At 42.7% G+C, this 25,874-nt stretch overlaps 1 protein-coding gene across 1 annotated transcript in view; it reads right to left on the bottom strand.

Moving 5' to 3' along the window:
- KIAA1217 (KIAA1217 ortholog) overlaps nt 1–25,874 on the bottom strand; it is a 283,978-nt gene that overhangs the window by 71,686 nt on the left and 186,418 nt on the right. Inside the window, exons 4-5 of the mRNA XM_081818914.1 lie at nt 22,534–22,732; nt 18,597–18,690 (exon numbers count right to left, since the gene is read on the bottom strand). Of these exons, the coding sequence (XP_081675040.1) occupies nt 18,597–18,690; nt 22,534–22,732 (293 nt within the window). The remainder of the gene's footprint in view (nt 1–18,596; nt 18,691–22,533; nt 22,733–25,874) is intronic.

A 25,874-nucleotide genomic window follows, 5' to 3' on the forward strand; every position in this document is an offset into this window, starting at 1 on the left:
AAAGTGATGACAATCTATGTAGGATTTTAGGCCCTACAGCCACAGCTTAATGACAGGTATTTTTCAGTAGAGAAAATGGTGGTGAACAAATTGATGAGTGGGGGATATCGAGCTGGAAACCGAATGGTCCTTCATTCCCGGTCTGTCACTGTCCTGTCACATCCTGGGACTCCCTTGGTGGTGTCCGAGCAGTCCTCGTGTCCTAACACCCAGTGTTCCCTGGTAGGTGTCACCTCTTGGGGTCCACTCCATGTCCCTCTGCACCTCTCTTTCTTTCCTCACAGCTTTTCTGGAAATCGACCCTGCGGACCCAGGTTACAATCATGGCCCTTCTCACTGCATCACCCCCCACCTGTTTTCATGTCAATCAAAGCAGGACATGTGCTGGCTCTGTGACCAAGTAATAGAACAAACACACAATATGAGGTGAGTTATGTCAGCAGAGCTCCAGTTTAAAAGGGGATTTTATAGGTAGCCTCTGATGAGAAGTTTTTTAGTTGTGCTGTTATTGTGACCTTCGGCTGAACAATATTAGCTAATGTGTCAAAAGCAGCAAGGAGCACGGGAGGGAAGAGCCCCAGAGGATTACGCTGAAGGACAATAATTCACAAATCCACCAAGTTCAACTCGCCCTCAAAAGAAACATGAAAAACAACAATGCAGATCCAGATCAAAACAGACCGTGTGCCAATTCTTCGTGGGTTCAGAAGAGCCAACTGCTCTCCTTGCTTCTGGTTTCAAAACCAGAAGAGGCTCCATGGGTATTCCAGGTGTACAGAGTGTGTGAACTGAGAAACTTCTCTCGTGTCAGACTGAAAATAGATGCCATCTGTTGCACAGTTATAGAGGCTCATCCATTTTCCCAGTTCTCAGTAGTTATGAAAAAATCTAAAAGATTTTAGGTTTATAAATTAAATGAATAGACCTTTGAAAACGCGTCTGTTTTCCTTGGGTTTGACGGGAGTCTGTGGCAAAGAACATGAGAGCACCTGCTAGTTTGGACCAAGCCAGTGGCCCCGAATGCCCCCAATTTGGGGTGTCTTCCCGCAGTCCAGGCAGCATGGCGGGACCTGCCTTCTGATCCAGATGTTAACATCAGGTTCACAATATATATATATAAACAAGAAGTCTGATCTAGATGGTCTCTAAACTATCCCATTCTGTGCGTCCATGGAATAGTTACTGAACAGCCCTAGGCATACAAAGCCCGGAGTTAAGGTCAACGAGGGAATGAGGATCTTTAAGACAGACTTCTTACCTTTTAAGAGCTTACATTCTAGTAGGGATTATGAGGCATGTACATGAATATTCAAAATCAGACAAGCAAGAATAACTCTGGCAAGTGTTAAATGAGTACAATACACAAATGCTCTCGGAATCTATACAAGAGTAAGATTCTTCTGGCTGGAGAGTTGAGGAACACTTCTCTGAAGAGGTGAGATTTAAATGAATCCATAAATTATGAGTAGAATTTCAGGAGATAAGGAAGAAAAAGGTTGCTTTGTTAGGTAGTCCAGGAAGGAAGGAAGGCACGATTAGAGACAAGAGTGGTGGATGCCAAGTACCCTGGGGGAACAGGTAGGCCTCTCACCCAAACAACAAAGGGTTCTCCAAAGTCAACATACATCAGAATCAGTCCGAGCACTTGCTCAAACACAGACGAATGAGCCCCATGTCCAGAGTGTCTGATAGAGCAGGTCTGAGAATCTGCATTTCTAACAGGTCCCCACGTGCTGTTGAGCTGCTGGTCCCCGGAACTTCTTTAAGAACCACAGTTCTAGGGAGCAGAGGGGAGTGGTAAGCTCACATCAAAATCTCCATTCCACGGTGGGTTTGGTTAAATCCTAATTCCGAAAACTGACCTTACTAAACTTTGGGTGGCGATGATAATTACCTAGCATTTCTCTATAAATAAATATTTTCATCTAAATCTGCCCAGAGAAGATGGAAAGATAGCAAGGGAACTGTTTGGAGACTTCCTATTTACCAAATGCTTTCCGCAATTACCTCATGTAATTCCCAGCAGATTCCCACCAGATGAACATTATGATCCCCATTTTACAGATGAGGAACTGGGGCCCAGCGACATCAAGAGTCCTACCCAAAGGCAAATAACAGGGTCAGGATCTATGAAGGGCCAGAAAAATGTTATACTGTAGCGGTAAGAAATCAGTGTAGAGGCTTGATCTTCTCTGAACCCTCTTCAAAGGAAGGCAGTGGGTCAAGGATCACTAAGATCAGTATTCTTTCCATCTCAAATCAGGTTCAGAAATACCTGAACAGAGTCATCAGTATTGAAGGTTGCAGAGACACAAGAGAACAGTAATGTGCTCCATTTCAAAGGAATACCTTCGTGTTTTCAGTTCAAATATCCAGTCGGTCAGCCAGGAAGCCAGTGGACATGGCTTGGAAATCTGAGATGGTCAGCAAAACCACCACTTCTCCTTATTTGGAGAACTAACAGCCTCAAAGACAAGCAGTTTGGGAGTCGTGCATACCCCAAGGCTGGGCTTGGCAAGCCTCTCCGCCCACGCCCTGCCCGGCCTTGCCCTTGCTCAACAGCTGGGGGAGGTTAGCCAGCCACTGCAGCTTCCCCACTCGGTTCCAACGCTGCCCGAAGCCGCCTCCTCGGAGATGAGATCTGCTTCCCACCGTGTCCCAAGGACGGCCGGACTGGGAACATTCCTACACTCGAGGGCAGCCCTGCATTCCTGAATCTGAGTAGCTCCCGAGAAACAAACGTAGGGCTACCAGCTCAGTGACCCCACGTAAAGAAGTCACCATCCAGGTGACAAAGTGCCCACCTCGGGCCAGGGGGCAGACACAGTCTAGTTGTCCCCCCTCCCCCAAAACACTGAAAGGAAAGAATCCTCTGCCACACAGGAGGCAAGGCAGGTGAAGAAAATGCTCTGTAATCCGTGGAGCCTTTCAAAGCTCATGACTAGCGGCCAGCGCGTCCAACTCACTTCAAGGAGAAACAGGCTCCATCCAGGTTGACCCCCAAGGAGCTCATCTTCCCCCACGGCCCGACCCAGCCTGTCTTCTTCTTCCTCTTCTTTGTATTAGCCTTTCCCTTACTTGTCTTCCTTCTTTGAAAAGTGACACGGGGACACACTTTCTCCCAGACAGGATAGGAAGACATGGGTGAATAAACAGACAGAGGGAGTTTCTTCCCATTTGCACTGTGAGGTGCTTCACACCACTGGCTTCATTCTGATGACCCTCATCATCCTCAACTTCTCCTTCGATAGACTGCAGTCTACAAACTGGTTTCCCCCCTCAAATTGCTTAAAGGTCGAATCATCCTCTTCCATCGGCACTCCTCCCCACCATGGTGGCCAAGGAAGGCGGTGGGTTGTGGAGGAAGGAGCACTGGATTATGAATGAAAAGACTGTTTCTCCTCTGAGGAGCTCCTTGTTTGTGGTCTCACTGCCATGACCGTGGCTCTGCCTCCGGACTTTTCTGAGCCTCTGGTTCTGCTGCTATGCGGCTTCAGGAACACCTTCTGTGCTCACCCTCCTCATTCTGTGAACTTCAAGTGAGCTGAATCATTCTTGTATGACTCTCGCATGTGGAGAAATGTGATCGGCATGGGTTCTTATTAAAATCGCTCACAAGCGTGCATGGGCTCACTCAAATTAGGGCAAAATGAACAGAATGGATAATATTCACAGGGGTGTGATGAGAAGGACACACTCTCCTTTTGAGAGGCAAGAGCTCACGGGAAGATAGAACAGATTCTGAAAGTAGGAATGCCATGCTGTATTGTATTCTAAAGACATATCCTTGAGAAAAAGGTCCAGTTATATGCTGGGGGCTCCCATGTAAGAAAGTGCTTTTCCTCATTCCCATTCCCGAATTGGCGATTCTGAAGCCAGATCAGGCTAGATAAAAGATTTCCAATCCACTTTATAAGGATATGACAAGTATACTCAAATATCACTTATTTCTAAAAATTATGGGATGGGTGATTACCTGCATCTCTGCTTTAGGTCCTTCTCCTTCCCTTCCCATCTTACCACCTGCAAGTGCCTCTCTCCGGGAATGAAGCGCGCCTGTCGCCAGAATTAAAGTTTTGGTTGATGAGGGTAAGCTAAACACAATTAGCTAAACACAAGTTTCTGGATGCTCTTAGAATTTCAATTACATTGTCCATTCTAGTCCTGTCCCACATTTATATTAAAAATAGTAAAATCTGTGTGCTTTAGGATAGCTCTTTGATAGAAAAACATTTAAAACATTTATCTTGCCGTATTGCTCAAAAAATAGTTTTTGGCTTTTCTTTCTCTCCCTTTTCTTCTTTCTTTCTTTTTTTTTTTTGGTATAGCGAAGTGTGGCAATTTACTTATTTGTTTTTTGCAGAGTGTGATTTAATGTAAATATAGAAATGCTGTTATTGAACTTACATGTCGAGATGGCCTTACACATACGTTCACTGTATCTACATTTAAAATGCAAAAAAAGGTTTGGGTGGTTTTTTTAGTATTAAATGCGTTATATATAGAAGCTCCTACCTCTGGATAAAAATTTTCTGTCAAAATTAAAAAAATATATCAGAATACCACATTTGACTAATTTTTATGCTCTAGTCACAGAGTGATACTGAATAATAGAAACTTATTAGCATTTCACTAAATTTCTTCAGATCATTGTTACGAATAATAAAAATACAGAAACATTTTAAAACAACATATTTCAGGCTTAAAATGGCCAGATTAACATAATTATAGCCTTAGGTGGCCAACAGTGGCACATTTCTCATTTTCATGAGAATGCAGAGGTTCTCCCAGATCGCAAGCTAATAGGCTCCTTGGTCTAAATATATACAATAAAATCTAAAGCAAATTTCCGAAGCATTAAGATCGGAACCCTGGAGATATCTAGTAAGTAATTTGCGCCGCAGTGGCACAGAGTTTTTTGTTTTGCTGTTACACAGCTGCTAGGAAATATATTTTTAGATTTGCTTTTAAAGGCAAGCAAAAATGGTATCCACTGTGTAGATATGTATCCAGAATGTTCCCACAGTCCCTACTGCGAGGAGTCCACCATGTACAGAATGTTCTCTCCGTCGCCTTCCTTCTTGTAAGTCAGTGCAAGGAACAGTCCTAGATGCTCACTCTAGACGAAGCTATCAGACCCTGACCATGACACCCAAGGCTTTGGAGGCTTGCTTTATGAAAAACATGCACTGAAGTTTAAACAGGTCCCTGCTAATTCTGAATTACCTCATCACTGACATCGTTACGATTTCTTATTGTTGTTTGGGTTTTTGTTTAGCGGCTCTTCCCATAATATCAAGGGCAAATGAAAATGTACCGGTTCAAAGAGTTAAATCAGAACAAGGAAAAGCATGAACTTTGATTTTGCAGGAAAAGAAAAAAAAAAGTAAAGAAAGAAATCAAGTACATGTGTCGATCAACCAACTGAGGGAAACATATTTTCTGTATTTCAGGAATATGGAGTGAGTTAGTGCTGCCCCACGATGAGAAGGCATCCTCTGGCTTAAACACACATTGGACAGTCACACCTTTTATCTGGAGAGGCCTCAAATAAATAAATCTGCACAGAAATAATTAATGAACAGCTCTTCTTTTGGGCCAAAAAACAAGGTGCTGGAGTTCTTGAGAAGCCTTAAACAAGAATTAGTTTTGATTCTGATGTCGAAACGGCTCATTTTTCTCAGTGACACAATCTTTAATGACATTTTGCTCTGTCTTCACAAGTCCCTGACTGATCTTTTGTCTTAAAGCCTTGGTTTTTACACTATTCACCACTTTGGCCATTTCCTCACACCAACTGTGTTATTACGCATTTAATGGTTTTCTTTAAGTCCAGTTTAAATTGACTTTTTTTCTTTTACTTACTGTGATGAAGCAGTAATATTCATTAACTCTCAGTTCTTTGTGCTGCTTACTTCTCTATTACTCATGAAGACATTACATGATTATTAAAATTTAAAAACCTGTTTTTCTACATGCCACCGAAAATCACCGGTTCCGAGTAAAAAACAACTTTGAAAGTCATCTGAGCAGTAATATGTTAGTGTTTCAAGCAACGTCATGGCAGGGGCCATTTTCCTTAGCATGGAGGCTGACTTTTAAAAATGATGTTATAATACTACACAAGCCTTTTAAGCCAATATGTATTGTTTTATTCAAAGCATCTCATAATTTGAAGCAGCTGCTGTTTTTCAGTTGACTTGATGGCTTATTCTCCTTCAATAAAAATACTGGATCATCTAAATCTGGTTAGTTCATAATCCATTTATTTTTGGTCCAGGCCCATGCATTTCCAATTAATGAGCCCTGGTCCCACTATAGACATGCGCTGCGATGGAGAGGAGGTGAAGCCCAGCTTTATTCATCTACAACAATGGCTGGCTACAAGAAGGCAGACAGACAACGTTTTCCGAGATCAATCAAGTGGGACCCAGAGGGGCCAGAACGAAAGCAGGGAAGCACTGGAGATGGGCAAAGGCTGGCCTGAGGGACAGGCAGGCTTGGGCTCTGGCCCTATGTTTGTCCCATCCTTATTTTGTGATCTTGTCATCCCAAGTCATTCCAACCATGCTAGGCCTCCTGAGTCTCACTGACAGGCGAGAGGTTATAAAAGATGATGTCTAGGGCCTTCTTTCCACCTCTGAAACCCCATGATTCTAAATAAGTCAGGCCTGTTTCTTGAGGTTGCACCAACTAGGTACCTCCTAGTCACAAATGTACAGTAGCAGACAGAGTCTTGCTCCTGCAAATTATGCGCAGGCAAAGGAATCACTGACCTGATGGGGAGAAAAACAGGGCAGAGAGGAAACATCTTACCACCAGGTGATATGTACCTTAAAAACATTTGTCTTCTCTGTAAAAAACTAATGTGTGCCCCCCCAAAATAATTTAAATAAAAGTAACACATACTCACCTGAGAAATTTTAGAAAAAGTGTAAAGAGAAGAACAGTCACCTGGAAACCCTCTATAGGGCAAGATCCTGGACAGAGGGAGCCTGCCTGAACGGGATCAGAAACAATTTCCTAGAGTCTGAGTTACCTCGATGGGGACCCACAGAGAAGACAGAAAAGCAAAACCCCAGGAAGAAAATAGCATGTAGGTGCAAGGGTTACAACCTGAAAATACCAGGACATATGCTCCCAGTCAAAGGCAATTTCTGCTAACTTGCGTATTTACAAGAGCCAAGAAAAGGGATGTGGTTTGGATATCAAAGGGCAGGGACTGTAGGGTAAACCTCTCCCGAACTCTCCAGCACTGGCACAGAACTCTTTGGGAATGACCCCACTACCTGCCAAAGGAAGGTCCTGTTCCAATGGACTTTCAGTTGAGTTGGCTGTTCGCCAGCCCTGGATTTTATGCAGAAATGGGGTTGGACGCTAGCTGTGTTGGTCCTAAAACCCAAGCGCAGGGCTGCGATGAGCAGCTGTATCTCCTGTTGACTCTGTTGGCAATAATTACGTCGCATCACAAGTCACTGGGATGTTTCTGTGGCAGAGTGGATGCCTCAGTCTCCGGGAGGGGGTAGGGAGAGCCCCAGTCCCTGGTCCCGATGCTAGCTCCACTAGCTGTGCTAACTCCAGAACCCTCCACCTTCGACGTTATTCCATGTTCTTCCAGTCCTCCTCCCAACGGCTCCGCCGAAAGTCTGACAGGCTGGAGCCTGACATGTAGGCAGTTCTCTATTCAGAGACATTTTCTCACTTCCAGATCGAGCTCACGAATAAGCTCCCTGCTCTGGGGCCACGAAAACAGTTTTCCAGCGACACAGCACATGAAGCAAAGAAGGAAGGAGCAAAGAGGAAAGGGTAGTTTGCCTAAAACTCTCCCCACGCTATGTACTGTTTACCATTCTCATTTCACGCAGGGGAAGTTGTCATCAAGTCTCTGGAAAGACAACCAGTCTGATACTAGGTTTTGGATGCTACACTGTATCTCAGCCAACCAACCAACCAACCAATCAACCAACCAACCAATCAACCAACCAACTAACCAACCAACCAACCAACCAACCAACCAACCAACCAAAAAAAAAAACCCTCCAAAAGTGTACAAAATAATTTCTCTTGAGTCAAAAAAGCATTGCTTATTTGTAATTATTCCTTTCAAATTAAGTTGTCTGTATCTGATTCCAGACTTGGAGTTCCTGGCTACTGGTAAGAGAGTTGGTCTGGGTTTGAACTCCAGTTTTGCCACTTGCTACGGTGTGATCTTCTTACTTAATTTTTTGGCCTCGGTTTTCCAATCAAAAAATGAGTCTAATTGTACCTATGAAGTCGAGTTATTCTGATGACTACATGAAATAATACATATTATTGAGACCACATTAGATAACAACTTTTCATGCACATGAACTCATCTCCGAATCGGGATAAAGGTATCCACAGGAATATGGATAAGCAGATCCATGCACATGTGAACCTTTAAAGGGAAACAGACTGATTTAAAAGGACACTGCTCTACAGAATTCCTTTTTAAAAAATGCAAAATATTGTGACCTAACTATTGCAAGAATAAGACAAAATAGTCATCTCAAGTACATATAATTTCTGCCAAAGCCTTTTTTCAAGCAGTCATTAAGCCTGATAAAATAGGATTATATCTGTTATATAAAATTGTAGAAGTTTTAAATGTTACTCATAAAGCTTACAATGATATTTCTTTTAAAAAAGTAAAAACCGAGACACAAGAGCTATTTGTAATTTAAAATTGAAAGTGTTTTTCACAAGGAAAAAACAATAAATAATTTTCCCTAGGATGTTGAAGGACACATACTCAGGTCCCCCTCCCACTGTTATCACATCTTCAAATTTTCTACATTTGTTTCAGAAACTAAATGTGAAGTCAACATCTTCATGAAAACACTGAAAATGGTCACAAAACACATACATCAGTGAGATCTGCACTAGCAGATAATGCTGACACCTTAAATCCTTTTTAAATTATAAGGTTACACAGAAACTATCACAGGATTTATAGATGGAAGACAGCCGAACATAATTTAAATGGCTTTTTAAAAAACAGACTATCGCCAATCACAAAGAAGTTTCCTTCTAAGCAGTGTGTTAAGAAGTGAAAATTAAAAACCTGGAATTTTAATTCCTCACTGAATTGAACTGAAATACGGAAGACCTGACTCAGTTGAAGGCAAATGTCCCACAGCATGACAAAAACAGTCTGAAAATTGTCTTTTGTTATAAAGGTACAGTTCTTACCTTACATCTTCTGTGACCCTTTCTCTTCTAGAAGAAACTTTCTAGACTTGCAGAGACCTTGAAACCACCCATCTCTCGAAGGCTTCCAGCTCTGCCTGTCTTTATGGTGACTAAATGCAAGGCTTGGGGGTTTTTTTTACAGAAGGAAGCTTTTAGTCAAAATATGTGGTTTAAAGGAGCAGTATCCACCCTTGTTAAAACCATTTCACGGACATTCAGAGGTTTTGTTTCTACTCTATGAAAGTTAAATCTGAGTAGGAAGGCATTTTTCCTGTCCCGGAAATCAGCATAACTAAAACCAATGCTTAGCTAACGAGAAATGTTTCTTCCATGTGTTCCGTCTGGCAGAAACTGCAAGCCATATCAAGGAAACACGTGATGTTTATAAATACAATATGGCTCATGTTGTCATAACCTCTCAATGACAAAAAAAAAAAAAAAAAGTGCAAGGAAAAGCAAGAAGCCACACAGCAGGAAAGATGAGATTTGTATCACTTGGAAGCTGCATATCAGATGTGCGTATATTAGCCTTTCTTGCTTCTTAGAAAATAAAATAAAGTCTAACTGGAAGCAGCTAGGGAGGGAGAAAATATCCGCCGTGTCCTGGATAGCCACTGTATTCAAATGTGTTTGCCTCGCTAATCATTTCAAGACGAGTAATTCCTTACCAATGGTAACGTAAACATCTTTTTGCCTGTCAGAAAAGCATGATATAAAGGGGGCATAATTAGATACATCACTCAAGTGAGTTCCCTTGTGTTAACTCAAGCAAATAATAGAATGGAGGCAAGGATTTCACAGAGCCTGGAACTGATGTGGAAACATCCAGATGTCTGTATCACGACTGGCTATGCACTTGTGGATTATTGACTTCGGACCTTCTGCTGGATTTGAAGATGTGTGAGGGCAGTTACCACACTTGCTCACTATTGTATCTTTAGAATCTTGCACAAGAGCCAGAATCAGAGGAAGGGTGCGGGAACATAATGTTTGGGTGAGTGAACCGGTGAACCTCGGAGCTACGTTAACTGGTCTAAAGTCATCAGTCCTACTTTGTGAGTTTGGAGCATTTGGAGTATCCAATAGGAAAACACTGACTAAACTCAATCTACAAGTAAGATTTGTCCAACTGAGTTATAAATACAGCAAAACAAGATCTGTCTTATTTAATTTAGTATCCAGAGGTTAGCTTACTTTGTACCACAGGTGAATTTAACTCCTGAAAAGAAATTTTTTAAAAAGCAGATATGTATGCTTTTCTGACAATCACTTGTTTCAATCTGACCAATCTGTTATTCTCATCTTAAACTTGAGGGTTACTAACTGCTGTAAAGTTATATTGATAGGATGGGGAATTGTTAGGACAGACAGATATTCTTATTTCTCATTTTGGTCAGGAACTACCACTGAGATAAGCTCGGGAATGTGTTGCAAACTCAAATGTTCACCATTTATATTTACAAATCATTGTACTGATCTCAGCAAAGAGGGCATTAACTGAAAGTTTGTGACAGGAAAAGTGCTGAAGCTGAACCTCATTTTTATCCAGACAGTTAAGGAGAATTTCCTCATTGTTGGAGGGAAACACAGGGCAGGAAGATGAACTGAATGAGAACTTCACCCCAAAAGAAGCTAAGGGTTGAAAAGGAACTGAAGGTGTGTCCATGGCAGGCAGGAAAAGGTGAGTGGGCCAAGGGAGGGAGGTAGACAGGCAAGGTTCTGGGGAGGTTCAGAGAGGCTTGGAAAAGGGAGGAGGTAAGGAAGTCTTGATGAAGATGGTAGCTTTTGAATTAGGTCTTCACACATGGGTGGAACACGGACACTGACGATGAAGGCAGCAGAGTGGGGAAGGACGGTCATGACCACCAAAGGGAGCAAGAAGGCCAGTTCTTGGAGTTGGCCTGCCTGGCTCCTAATCCAATTCCACACAGAAGAGCTGTGTGGCTTCGAGCAAGTTCCCTAACCTCTCTGATCTTCAGCTCCCACATCTAAAACCAGGGATAACAAGAATTCCCCTCACACTGGGTTGTTTTGGAAATCAAATGAGAATGAATACAAGCACAATGCTCAGTGCAGAACCTGGCCTGGAATTGGTATATTTTGAATGCTAGTCATTAATACCACGGTCACTGGTGGTGGGTCAAGGAGAAGAACTGTGAAGGACTGAAAGAGGATTAGCTAGGAGTATTTCCAGAAACTTCCATTTCTATGGGATTCTCTTCTCTTCCATTTCTTTTTATTTTATTTATTTATTTGAGAGAGAGAGAGAGAGCACAAGCAGGTGGAGGGGCACAGGGAGAGGGAGAAACAGACTTACTGCTGAGCAGGGAGCCTGATGCGGAACTCAATCCCAGGACCCTGGGATCCTGACCTGAGCTGAAGGCAGATGCTTAACCACCTGAGCCACAGAGGCGCTCCTCTTCTCTTCCATTTCTATAGGGTTACTTTATCCCTCCCCAAATCCCAGAACCCTCCTCTCAACCAGAACACTGCCCCATGGAAAAAAGAGCTCTAAGGCATAGACATTTAGATATACATACTAATGACATATACTTCTTCTTCTTTCATTTTTTTAGGGGGGGGTTGGAGGTATCTTTTTAGCCCGGTCAAAAGAGAACAAAATGGAACAAAGTTAAATATAAAAAGCTGCTATGAAATAGACACATAACAGAGTTAAGTGAAACAAATATTAAGAAAGGATATTTTATGGGCTCTAAAATCTCATTAGGAGCATCATTTCAAAACTTGAAAAACTTTAATAGAAATATCAAGGAAGGGAGGCTACAGCTGAATAGAGAGAATCAGAAAGAACTGGGTTCAATTCCAATGTCTGACATTTACCAGCTGCGTGGGCCTGGGAAACACTCATTGCCCTCAGCTGCATCATCGATAAAAATGGAGTCAGTATACCCCCTTGGTGGAGTTATTGGCTAATCAGTATGTAATAAAGTATTTAACACATTGCCTGCTGTGTAGATACAAAAAGGGCTGTTATCTTACATCCAGAAAAACAATGGTCTAGAATGAATACTATTCGTACTCTGCCTCCTGACTCCACAGAGAAATGAATAGAATTCACAGAAATTATTACCATCTTGCCCCCCCCCCCCAGTCAAAGTGGAGCATCTGACAAAAAGATGAAAGTAGGAAAACTAAAAAGAGAGGCCAGGAACGAAGCCAACACACAAAATACACGCCGCGAAGGCCTATACGCTTGTTGTGGGCGGGCCACACATTTAATTCTAAGCTTTAGAGTAGCAACACAAAGAGGGAAAATGATCACTTTCAAGATTCAAAGTGTCCATATGACAGAAATAAACCAGGAAAAGTGCAACTATTTCTGGTGATGAGAACAGAGGTATTTTTACAGTGGGTTCTCGTTAATGACGGAAAATGAATAATCGCGGCACTACGGTTTTAGTAGTCTGTGCGTGCTGGGTTTACGCTCACCGTGGTTAAGACGTTGCAGCCGACTTTGGGAGGGATACAGAGATAAACACGAGACGGTTTGCACCTTTGGAGAATTTACAGTCTTGTCGATGAGATGCACATGCATCTAAATGGTTATAACACCAGAACAACATGCCACATGCCCCCAGATGGGAAAGATGAATTCTGCCAGAGCATTAGGGGAAGCTTCGTTCAAGTAGGTGGTCTTTTATTTGGCCTTGAAAACAAGTTTTTATGTTTTATCATCTCGATATGGAAATTTTCAACCACTCGGAAACAGAAGAGAAAATCCGATGAACTCCCATCATCCATCTGTGACATTTTTCTGCAGTTTACCAATTTTGTTTCACCTATGTCCACTTTTTTGGTTTACTCTGTTAGGATGTTTTTTAAGCAAATCCCATTCATCGTGTCATTTAGCCTCTAAATACTTAGTAAGTCTCATTTTGCAAAACATAACCACCAAGCCATTATTTTACCCAATGGAATGACCAGTTATCCCTTAACATCACCTGATTCCTTTTTTCTTTAAAGGTTTTATTTATTTATTTGAGAGAAAGAGAGAATGAGTGGAGAAGGGCAGAGGGAGGGGGAGAAAGAATGTAAAGCAGACTCCACACTGAGCACAGAGCCTAACTCGGGGTTTGATCCCATGACCTCAAGATCATGACCTGAGCCGAAACCAAGAGTCAGACACTTAACTGACTGAGCCACACAGGTGCCCCAACATCACCTGATTCTTAACCCATGTTCAAATTTCCCAGAGTTTCAAAGATGTCTTTGACAGTTGGTTGTTCCAGTCAGGATCCCAACATGGTGCACATGACCTGGGAAATGTACAGTGTCTCCGCCCACTTTTTTTTCAGGCCAGCGGTTTATTGAAGGAATCGGGCAACTGTCCTGTTGTATGTTAGATGGAAGGAATTTTGAAAGGCAGATCTGTGGGGAGGGAGAAGGCACTTCAGAAATCCGGAGTAAGAACTGTGAAGTGGCTCTGCTTGGGTGTTGGGATGCAGATGATACTGACCATCAGCCTGTGCTATTCTTTGTGCGTTGGGATGATGGGCTTAGGGGGATGGCTTGGGAAGCAGTTTTTGGACTGGGGTAAGATGAGTTGGCAGCCTGGCTAAAGGCTGTTGCATGACTGATAGCTAGAAAAATACTGAGTGCCAGAACTAGAGCAGCAGAGCAGTGTTGCTAAGAGCCGGGAATCTGGAGCCCACCTGCCTGGGTTCAGTCTCAGCTCTGCCACTCTCTAGCTGTGTGGTCTTGGGCAAATTTCTTTCTTTTTTTTTAAAAGATTTTATTTATTTATTTGACAGAGAGAGACACAGCGAGAGAGGGAACACAAGCAGGGGGAATGGGAGGAGAAGCAGGCTTCCCGCGGAGCAGGGAGCCCGATGCGGGACTCGATCCCAGGACCCTGGGATCATGACCTGAGCCGAAGGCAGACGCTTAACGACTGAGCCACCCAGGCGCCCTTGGGCAAATTTCTTAACATACCTAAGCAACTGTGTTCTGAGCTGTCAACAGGAGGGCTTATACCAATACCTGCCTCAAAATGTTGACGTTGGGATTAAATGAGATCACTCATAAGAGTGCTTAGTAAAATACTCAAAAAAGTTAGCTGTCTTGAGAACAGTGTTGCAGGGATGGCAGAAGGGGCATCCGTTAAGAGGCCTTGCCCAATGGCCTGGACCAGCTCTGGTGACTGGGGGATGTGTTCAGAAACAGGAGTTAGGCAATCAAAGAATCACTGATAACTCAACTTTTTAAATCTCTTCTTCCCCACCCCTCAAAATGCACACACACACCCCCTATCAATGTCCCTCTACCTTGTCTAAACATAGAAAAAGCAAGCAGGAAAGGGACTTTAAAGAAAAAAAAAGATTAGAATTTTTTTTCTTCAACAGGATACAATGGAAACATTGGAAGAATATCCATGTGGAGATAGCCACTTGGAAGATGAACATTGGGCTCTTGAAGTCTAGAGAGATGGCAGGGCTGGGGTTATAGTTTCAAGGGTCATCCACATTGATGTAATGGTTAAGTCAGCGGTAAGATAAAAACCACAAGTGTAAGGATGCAAATTAAAAAAAAAAAAAGCAAATTGAAACACACACACACACATACACATACACACACACACACACACACACACACACTGGTGAAGTCCACCTGAGCACACTGACGACCATTTAGGGGCAGGAGAAAGAAGGCTTAGTGAATGAAGCAGGCTGAGATGTGTTTGAACGTAAGCAAGGCATTTAGAAATGGCAGTGTAAATAGAAACCAAGGTTTCTAAGGAGACCATTCATGGGTGTCAAAGGCAGAGCTGAAATAAAAGAGGTCTGGGAGGCAGAGACTGATTGTGGTATTAGGACGTAATTTAAGATGGACGGCCAGGTCTAGGAGGGGTGTTCTAAACGCAAATCTGGGAGCTGTATAAATGAAAGACATACAAGAGGGAAAGAACTGAATTATGGGAGCAGAAAATCTCAGGAAGTCATCTCAAAGTGTGTTGGACGGTGGAAAAGGCCCCAAACTGTGAGAGAGCCACTGGGTTTGGTGAACAGGAAGTCCCTGGTACCCTCTGAGAGCCCCCAAATGGAATAGCTCATCTCTGAGTTGTACATTTGTGAGTGACAAGCCCTGTGAGTGCATACATAATTTTGCAAGAGGGCCTCTTCCATATGGTGAGCTCAGTCCCTTGGGAACTAAATTTCGAAGCTACTATCTAATTTGGTAAGGAAACAAAAGTCACGTGATTAAATTAGATCGGGGAGATTTGCACCCACGTGCAAAGAATCAGGAGCCGGGTGTGCTCCGTTCCAGAAGAGAACCACAAGTCTCCGTCCACAGACGAGCCTCCGAAGGGCTCAGCTAGACGCTACCTGAAAACCTAGACACAGGTTTTCCCCACCAGGCATGCATTCGGTGCAGGTTTTGGGGCCCACAACCTCCAAGGTAATACTTCCGTCTAACAGGCTTCCTGAGTAACACCACTGCCATCATTAAACTGCTCTGGTGAACTGACCACTGTAGATTCAGAGTCTCCCATTTTCTTTGGTTTCACAGGTTAAGATCTTAAATGCATTGTTTAAGGACAGTCTCGGAGGCCACCGAAGAGTTCTGGTGTTGCCATTTTTGCGTCTCTGCTCGATCCAACCACTGTCTTTCCTGCTATGCGTGTTTACGGGTAACGAGTGGGCAGCAGGACGGGCTGTCCCAGGCTGCGTCTGGAGGCTGGTGGTTGAAGGTGAATAACATCAGGCGCGGGGCTGCGTCCCTGACTCAAGCGAGTAGTTATCATCAAATTCCTTCACGGCCACGCGCATATTGCAAACACACGGAAGGAGGGAGCTCCCCTAAACCCACCATGTGGCTTGGTTTAGTCTACAGCCATTGATCCTTGCTCTGTTCTCTCTTTCTGTTGTTCACCATAAGTGATGGGAGAATGCAGCTGGGCTCCAGGCCGGGCTCAGCCAAGCCTCCTTCCCTTTAAAGGCAAGGCAGCTACGTTCGTGGAGAAGGAGAGAGAATTTCAACCTCCACAGCCAAAAGGTGAGGCTGAAGGAGTGCCATGTCTGTTAGCTTCTGGAATCTGTGACTAGGGGCCAAGTCACAAATTGCAGGCATGATCACACCTCGTTGGTTTTAAAAACCACATTCTACTTCTCGTGTCTAAGTAGTCTTCTCGGAAACCTAAAAGCGTGTCTAGGAGTTGGATGGTGAACATTTGTTGTCTTGTCATCTGGGGACAACAGTTGATGTCCTCACACAAAAAAATGCTGCTGGAAGGAGGCTGTGGGCAACACAGAAAGATCGCTAGGGTCTGGTCTAAGAGTAAAAGCAGAACAACTTGACTAAAACCCATAGCAAACGTTCTGAATTCTAATAGGCTTTGTCCATATGGTTGATATTTGAGTCTCTACGTGCACACTGCTGGTCCTTATGTCGGTACCACATCTGCTTAAGAGTTAAAACAGGTGTCCTCCCCAGCCATAAACAAGATTTTCAGAGGCGATGCTGGGGCCCCCGTGTGGGCTCTACGTAACAGAAACAGATCTCTGAGCGCTAGACATACCAAAAAAATAAAGATATCCAGGAGAACAAAGACTCTTAAGATTGTCATTAAGAAAGAATAACGAAATAATAAAAAGCAAGGGTCCTGTAACACTCAGTCCATGTTTCATGATCAGCATGACTCAATCTGTCTTCACGTGGTGCTGGTTTACATTTAAAGTGTAACTAACTAAAAATAAGACTCAAAATCCTAGATTTTCTCAAGTAGCAACACAGCCTTCACTTCAAATCACACATCATTTCTGACATAAAAAAAAAAAAATCAGCAACTGAGGACGTAAGAGGCCTTTTCCTCCCAAAGTGTGGGCTCTGATCCCACAACGTCATCACTCATATTCCAGTCTAGAATTCCCTAGAAATTCTTCCAGCACTTTCTATCAGACCTCCTGGCCTCTTGGTCCTAAACTCACACACCGTGTAGGGTAGGCAGAACAATGGTCCCCCAAAGATGTCTGCTTCCTAATCCACCGAACCTCTGACTACACAAGGAAGGGGGATTAAGTTGCTCATCAGTTGACCTTAAGATAAGGAGATTATTCTGGGGCACTGGGTGGGCCCAGCATAATCACAAATGTCCTTAAATGTGGAAGAGGGAGGGTTAGAGATGTGATAATGGAAGCCGGGTGAGAGAGATGCTATTTGGCCGAGTCTGAAGATGGAAAGAGGGGACCGCAAGGCGAGGGACCTGCGTGATCTCTCGAAGCTGGGGGAAAAAAAAGGAAACATTCTCTCTAGAGCTTCCAGAAAGGAAAGCTGATGTTCTGCTGCTGACCCCCTGAGTTTACAGCCCACTGAGGACCATGTGGGACTTCTGACCTTTAGAACTGTTAAGACAGTAAGTCTGTGTCATTTTAAGCCAGGAAACGTGTATTAATTTGTTACAACAGCAATAGCAAACCGATACATTCTGTCCGGGAAGCAGAGACAACCTCATCTCGGGAATGCAACTACGATGCTAGGCAATGCCTGGGCTTCTTTAGCAAGAAGACCTTTTCATTTACTTTTCTCCTAGTTAAACTCCAGCATCCAGCAGAGTGCTAGTCCTCAGAAAGGATGGTTATAAAATGGTGCAGCATCGTCTAAATTTGTGTGTGTGGTGGGGAGGAGGTACAGCTGGAGAGGAATAGCACTATTGTTAGAAACTCAGTCCCTTTTTTAGCGAACCTGCCTTAATATGACTTTAAAAATCTGTCTTTTCTGTTTCCCTGTTCTTTTCTCTTCAAAACACCCCTGGGTGCTTTAAATGTTTGGATTATCTTCAGAGATGATCTAAATCTAGAGAATTTCAGCTGCCACATCGTGCAGATTTTTGGACAATGCCTTCGACGGGATTCAGATAAGGTTTGATAATATTTAATACAACAGTCGTGAATTAGAAGGTGAATAATTTAGTGAGAATGCTAGGGCTTGCTTGGAAGAGCTGATGTAAGAATATTAATAGATTCTACATGGAATCGTACATGGGGATTTTGTTGTTGGTGTTTGTAAGTTAGTTTTGTTTTCATTAGAGAAAAAACAGCAAGAGATCCTCTGAATAAGTTAATGCATATGGACCACGGATGCTTTTAGGAAAATGATTTTCAGGATCCCCTTGGAGTGAGGACACAACTCAACTCCATGCTTAGAGATAAATGAGGATGCATCAGGCCCTATTTCAGCCCATCTGCCCCAAATATCCGGGAAATCTGATTTCTTTACCAAGGCACAAATCATGAGTCATCAGACAAGATGAGCGGTGAGAAGCCTTGAAACCCGGTGGTGGGGTGTGACTGCATCAGGAGACCATGCCAGAAAAAGGGATGGCCTGACCTATCGAATACAATTAAAAATAGAACAGGAACACTTACCCTCATGTCTCCGTTCACAGTTTTCGGTGTGTGGTTGAATGCATGTGCGGGGTCCTTGTTGTACACTTTGAGGAGCGATCTGTCCTGAATGTTCCTGGAATCAAAAACATCAATGACTATGGCAGATGAAAGGAGCCTTACTTTGGCCATTTCTTTTGCCTGCCCTGCAGAATCAGGTAAAAGACACTAACAGACAATCCAACTGTTGTCAACAGTCAACTGGGCAAAAAGTTCTTTCACCATAAAATGGGCAAAAATAAATAAGGAAAAGGAGAAAAGTGACTCCAGCTTTTCTTGCCCGTTTTTGTTCCTCAGGAAAGTATTCGTCTTTCCCTGCAGTCCTCCACCCACAAATATCGGTTAGCGTGGACTTTCTTTCAAGATCTGAGCAAGGAAAGCTAACACTTTCAGGGACAAGAAAGCTCCAATCCTTACACGACGTTCAAAGAGATTTGGTTAATATTTAAATATTTAATAGTTTACTTTGCCCAAACACCTGGTTTTCTGCTTATCTCATGAATGCACACAAAGGAAAATGGTTTTTCCTTCAAACACTTTCGGCAAGGAACAGAAAATGTTATTTGCAGTCCAGGAAGAAAAAAAAAGTACCACCAAGATCAAAACTAGCATCTTTACAATGCCTTTTTTCTCCTTCCACAGTGGCTATTAAAAATACTCATCTACATCCAAGTGGGCTGACTGGACGTGCAGAGTGTTTAGAAGGAATAGCAGCAGATCGAGTCTTCTGCTTGTCTGTTTCTCCTTCTGAGCCCGGCATTTAGAGCCCGGGAGTCAGTCATACCGCAACAAAGGACAGAAGCCCCACATCTTGCTCAGAGCCTACCTTAGAATTATTTAAGAGCACAGGAATGTCTACGAAGTCCTTCTCCCTCCACATTCAGCTTTCATCAGCAGAAGGGCCACCCCACGCACTTTCAGCCCCGTCTACACTGCGTCCTTCCAAGGCCGGCGCGCAGAGCTCGGGGACGTGTGTGCAGGGAGATGCATTCCTTTCCTCCAGGTGCAGCCACACGTTCTGTGGGCTGATCGCAATCTCTGCGATTACTGGGTTATGTTTTGTTTTAAATGGAGTGGAGGATTCTTGGACTAGTCTTGCTTCCCTTCTTTAAGTATCTGTCAGTAATGGCTTTGAAGCAATGACTAGCCCAAGCTTGCAGGGCTGCTCCAGACTTCAAGTAGCTCGTTACGAGCCAGCGTAAGGGGGAGCATGCAGCCCTTATTATTAAAGGGGCTAGCTTACTATGAAGGCAAGAGCTCACAGAAGGTGAGGACATGGGGATTCACTAAAGGGACCCCCCCAGCCTCCGCCGTGGCTTTGGGGGGGACAGGTTACAAGTGACAATATGAACAAAATGAAAACCTTACTTGAGCAGTGAACAAAACTTAGTGTGATTCTAAAGGTATTAAAAATACATGAAGTTGGTTTATGATTAATTTAGAAACAGGCTCATCCAAGATGAACCAACAGTAAAGGCCTAGATTGCATTTACCATGGCAACATTTACAACACAGAATTTTAACTTGAACTCTCTGTAGCATTTCCCTAAGGAAAATACGAAGAACCCAACCGAGTGACGAAATAGTTAAATGTTTAACCAATACACTCTCACTTCAAAAACATTGGATGTGAAAGGAAATTTGTCTCTGGCTCAGAATATTGAAGCCATTGTCTTCAGTGACAATCTACATGGTCCATTTTTGGAGGGGAGAGAGATAATCTATATAATGTTGTTGGTGAAATTTATTCTACCATTCATATAAAATATAACTGAGACATTTTATGCATTAAGCAAAGAGACAGAAGAATTCTTTGGAAAAGACAGACATAGGATCACCTAGCATAAACATTATATTCATCACCAAATAAAACACTTTATCCACTTAAATATTTTTAGATCCATTTTTATAGGTAAATCAAAATACTGAAAAGTAAAATTAGCGACAAACTTATAAATCGATGACTTTCCCATTAAACATTTTAAATTAGATTTTAAAAAACGACTTTCACAAATGTAAACATATTAACTGAAAATTATTGATGTTGAAAGAAAGGATCCTGTCTTCTCTCAAGCACTATTTTCATCTGTTTTATCAACTGACTTTGCATCAAGGAGAATCATCAGTTCGAAAGTTGGGGGCACCTTTTCCCCTTTGTCCTCCCTCCCATTTCTATCTCTACAACTTCCTCGCGACACTCGGGGAGAACTCGTGAAGGGAGCCCTAGCAGTAACGCTTTGAGGTTTGGGAAAGGCTCTAGAAAATCATGACTCTATGCAATTTAAAAATGCTTGCATGAAAAAAATAAGTAAGTAAAAATGTTTGCATGGGCTACAAGACAGTGGGGTCCAATTGTTCCTAATAACCTCATCAGGCTTGAGCTCCATAATCAAAAGTCGCTTTATGTAGTTTCATACGGATTTATTATTACCATTTCTCTCCAGTCCTCTCACTGCAAAACATGGAAATTCAAGAAGATAGCTGTAAAACAGCATGCCCATGTGAAAACACTACATGGGGCTATATGACCACAAACATACTCCTTAGATACACAATGTGATGACTTCATGTTTAAGTTCATGCTCTGTAAATTCCATTCTTTTTTTTTTTTGTGACAGGCTGATTAATAATTTATTTCAAAAAACAAACATGAATTTTCTGATACCCATGAATATTTAAACACGCTTTTTAAAGATGTAGCACCTGTTCCTTAGGGCACACGTCAAACCACGAAAGCCCTAAATTACTCGTATAGCTTGGCACACACCTAAATATGTCATTTGCGATCATTGTGAGGTATTTATCAGTTGTTCACATTTGTTATGCACTGGAGGCATACTGTTTAAAAGTGGTTTCTGTTAATTTCCTAATGAAGAAACAGGGCATCCTGCTCTCCCCTTGGGGAAGGGATCCCAAAGTCCAAGTCATGGACCAGATCAGTTGGGTGGGAACGTTCTGAGGGGATAAAAAAAAAAAACTCTTCACAAAAGGATGTGGACAGTCAGGTCTGGGGCTGCGCTTGGAAATGAAGTGGCTGTGGGATCTTGAGTAAGTCCCTTAACTTTTATGCATCTGAGTTTCTGGTCCCATAAAACGAAAGGGCTGAATTAGTCACTCAATATTCTTTTTTAAGTTCTAAAATGTCTAGGAGCTCTACTAGCGACGCCTTGTTTGTGCTAATTCAAGGCTGGTTTGTCAGGCTGTTTGGCTGGGAGAGATCGGATGGGTCCCGTCTGCTCTAGACACAACACCATCATGATGGATACAGATGCTTTTATTTCTGTGCCCCCTGCAGTAGCATGAATCCACCTGGCCTCATAAGAGGGTACTTTCTCCTAGGGGCCCCAGAGAAAGCCCACCTAGAAAGTGAGATTTTTTTGGGAAGGCCAGCTATTTAAGGAAAACTTGGAGACGGAGAATGCTTCTCAGCCTCTTCTCTTATGGACAACAGCATAGGGTTCCCTGCTTCTACTCTAACCTGTTGGTGTAAATAATGGCCCAGTGGGATCACTACCTAACACGTTCACAGTCTCTGAGGGAAAAAGCACTTGAGAAGGAACTGGGAAAGTTCCAGTCACAAACATGGCCTTATGATGTTGATCAAGTCTCTTCACCACCTTCTGCGCCTCAGTTTCCCCAACTCTTAAACAGTGGATTGTTTACTTCTTATATTCTTCTCAGCGTAATAAGCAAAGATCTATGTGGGAGAAGTCTGTCCTCATTTTTGTAAACCAGACCTTGTAAATGGATTATAGAAAAACAGATCATGAATTCACACCTGGGTGAGATAAGCCTGCCAATCAGGGTAATAGATAGCTGTGCTTCCTTCGTGGGGACATGGAGAGATGAGGACTCAGTACACACTGTAGCAATGCTAAATGCAGTATGGTGGACACACACACACGACATAACTACCTACCTTACATCATTTAGTTCATAATAGACATTTCTGCTTTCATCTTTGATGTAAATGGCGACACTGGGCGATTCTAGCATTTTCATGGTGAGCTGCTGTGGAAAGGCACTTACAAAGAGAGCACGGATTGTGTCTGCACTTGTGATTTCATTCGGCATCCTGAGCTGCTTGGTTTCATCTCCATACTGGAGATAGAGAACCCCTGCACGCAAAATGAACACAGTTATCAGTCCCAGATCAAGACTCGTGCAACACGCAGCAAAAGCTTACCCACTTCTGTCTTAACATAGGCAGCATTGGTCAGGACAAGCTTGGAAAGCGTGTAACAAGAGATGTTTGTTTGGAATTTCCAAGGAATGCACTTTATGGTTATCACATGAATACTCACTTTTATTTTTTGGAGTCCAGGCAGGTGTTAAAGAGGCTAATTTCCAACTATTTTAAAACCAAAAGGACAAGAAGCTAACCTCTGGTAGCCTAAAGCAAAAGACAATACTTTATTCCCTTGAAACGTATATTTAGGAATTTGACCCCATAGGGTGATTTTGCCCATGTTTTTCATTAGCTAACAACACAATCATTATAGCGATGGGTAAGCTATATAGTTTAAGTCTTTATAGTCCATTCAGAGACATTTTAAGTGGAAAGGCTACAATATTTCTGTGGCTCTAATACATATTTATTGAATGTTTATACCAAATGAAACTATCTACAAGAAAAGAATCTGACACCGCAATGTTTCAGAAAGAAAACGGAACAAGTCAGTTATATAAAGAAAAACAGAAGCATAGCATTGTAGAATTTTAGAGTTCTGGGGGGTATATGGCTTTCAGTGAACCATACCGCCTAGTATCCATGCCCCTGGGGAGTGTAGTCCCTTCCCACATTGACTCTGGGGTTGGCCATGTGACTTGTTTTGATCAATGAGATATCAGCAAGTAAGATGCAAAATGGAGGCTTGGTAAGTGCTTGCACCCTAGACCGTAACCTCTTGATGTGTGGTCTTGGATGCTTCCTCACAGAACCAAACTTCTGTGAGTCCATCTGAGCCACATGAGGAGGCCACATGAAGAAGAATGAAAGCCCTGACTGACGGCCCCCACTAAGCCTCCATTCTATAGCCAGCACCACAGGCCAGTCATGTGGGTGAGCCACCTTGGGAGGAGAACCCCCAGCTTCAGGTGACCTGCCCCAGCTGCCATCACATGGAACCAAAATGTGATGCCTCCTTCCAAGCCCCGCCCAAATTACAGAATAAAGCCAGTAAGTGTTGATCTAATTCACTATGTTTACGGTCACTTGTTATTCAAAAATGTATAACTGAAACAGGGTATCAAAGATCCTGACATTTAATTCGAATCCACTTCTTGTGAGAATCTGCTGAAAACAGACTAATATCACTAGAGTAAGCTTTGGGAGGAGAGACTCAAAAAAGAATAGAATATGACTTCTGGTCACAATAAGGCAATTTATGTAATAAATTTGTCTCTATCTCCTCCTGAAATTCCATTAAAGTGACAATGAAGAATAAAAAAAGCATAAATCAAAGAATTAAAGGAGTGAGAGAGGAAACAGTACCAGATGAGAAAAGGCCGACACCTGAGTCTTCAAGGGGAGAACTCCAGATAAAACATGCAGGGCTAGGGAAGCTCCAGAAGCAAGACACCAGATCCCTCTGAGGGGAGCAATGCAGACTGAGTGGAAACCATGAGGCCTGATTGAACCTTCTTTTCTAATGGGGCTGCAACCTGTCCAAAGCTTTCTATCCCACTCAGCCAACTGACTCTCCACATCCACAGAAGACCAAAGAGGTAGAACCAAACAGACTAGATTCTGGCTCACCAGGCACAGGGCAGGGTGGGTGAGGTGCCTTCTCACAGAATGTTTGCAAAGGGGTGGCCCTCAGTCAAGAAACTGGAGGAACCCCTCTAGGAAAGCTGACTGGCCTGTGAGAAAGGACCAATAGATTGTTGAGGGTAACGCTCAAGTTCTGTCTGATCCTCATTGTGAAGTGGCCCAACCCATATATGAAAGCTTCCAGTGAGTATGACCATGCCTCACTCACGCATTTGCAGACTACCCAGAATTTACAGACGTTTCATTCAAGTCACTAACATGAGACACCAAAATAAACAGAAAACAGAAACTCAGAAATGATGAGAGAGTCCAAGAAAAGGGAAACATTTGGAGAGCAAGAGCAAGCTCTGGGAATCATGAGAGCAGGAATTAAAAATTCAGGAAGGAAGAGGGGTGCCTGGCTAGCTCAGTTGGTAGAGCATGTGACTCTTGATCTTGGGGTTGGGCGCAGAGTTTACTTAACTGGAAAAAAAATTCAGGGAGGAAGAAAAAGTTGATGAAATCTGAGAAAGTGGAGCAAAAAGACAGGAGAGAGTGAAAAACAATAAGAAAAACAATTTCAGAGAATTGCTTCAGAGCATCCCAAGTATTACTGATGGGAATTTGGGTAAAAGAGATCAGGAAAAACAGAAAATTTACAAAAAGCATTATAAAAAAAATTTCCCCCCAAACTGAAGGGGCTAAGATCAGAGACTGAAAAAGTTTACGAAATGCACAACATAATCAGGCTGGTCACTGAGGCATCCAGATGGCAACGGGGAGAACAGAAGATCCTCCAAGTTCCCAAAGGGTCGGGCAGAAAAGTCACAAACAAAGGAGTGGGAGCCAGAAAGGCATGAGTTTTCTCAACAGCAACCCAGAGACCAGAAGACAATGACAAATAGCTTCGAAAATCCAGACGGCAATATTTTTGATCTACATCTATATCCATCCAGACCATCCTTCAGGTATTGATGAAAGTCGGCTTCTCAGCGAGGCCTTCCCTCACTACCTTTGTCAAAATTTCAGCACCCATTCTTCCAAATACTTCGTACCCCCCACTCTTGTTTCATTTCTATTCCTCAGCATTTTTCGCATATACTATAATTCATATTTTAACTCTTGCTATTGCTTATCATCACTTTCTTCCTTTAGGCTGTAAGCTTCATGAGGTCAGGGTTGTTTTTTTTTTTAACTTTTTTGTTGTTGTTGTTCAACTACAGTACCCTGAACACCTGTAGATACTACTTGTTACACAGCAGGGTTCTCAATAAATGTTTGTTGAGTGAATGAAAGAATGAATGATTTATCAGTCAGCCAAAAGGAGTGTTCATTTGGGGTCTATCCAAGCTACTTGATACAGCCTGGTAATCCTGTTCCTGATTTGTATACACATTAGAAATACTTTCTGAAGTGGCTGTTTCCTTGATTGGAGTCGTCCTTTTTTTTTTCTTTTCTTTTTTTTTATTATGTTATGTTAATCACCATACATTACATCATTAGTTTTT

This window comes from Leptonychotes weddellii, chromosome 5 (genome assembly GCF_054177405.1).
Source record: "Leptonychotes weddellii isolate Sample4059 chromosome 5, ASM5417740v2, whole genome shotgun sequence".
Taxonomy (NCBI): Eukaryota; Metazoa; Chordata; class Mammalia; order Carnivora; family Phocidae; genus Leptonychotes; species Leptonychotes weddellii.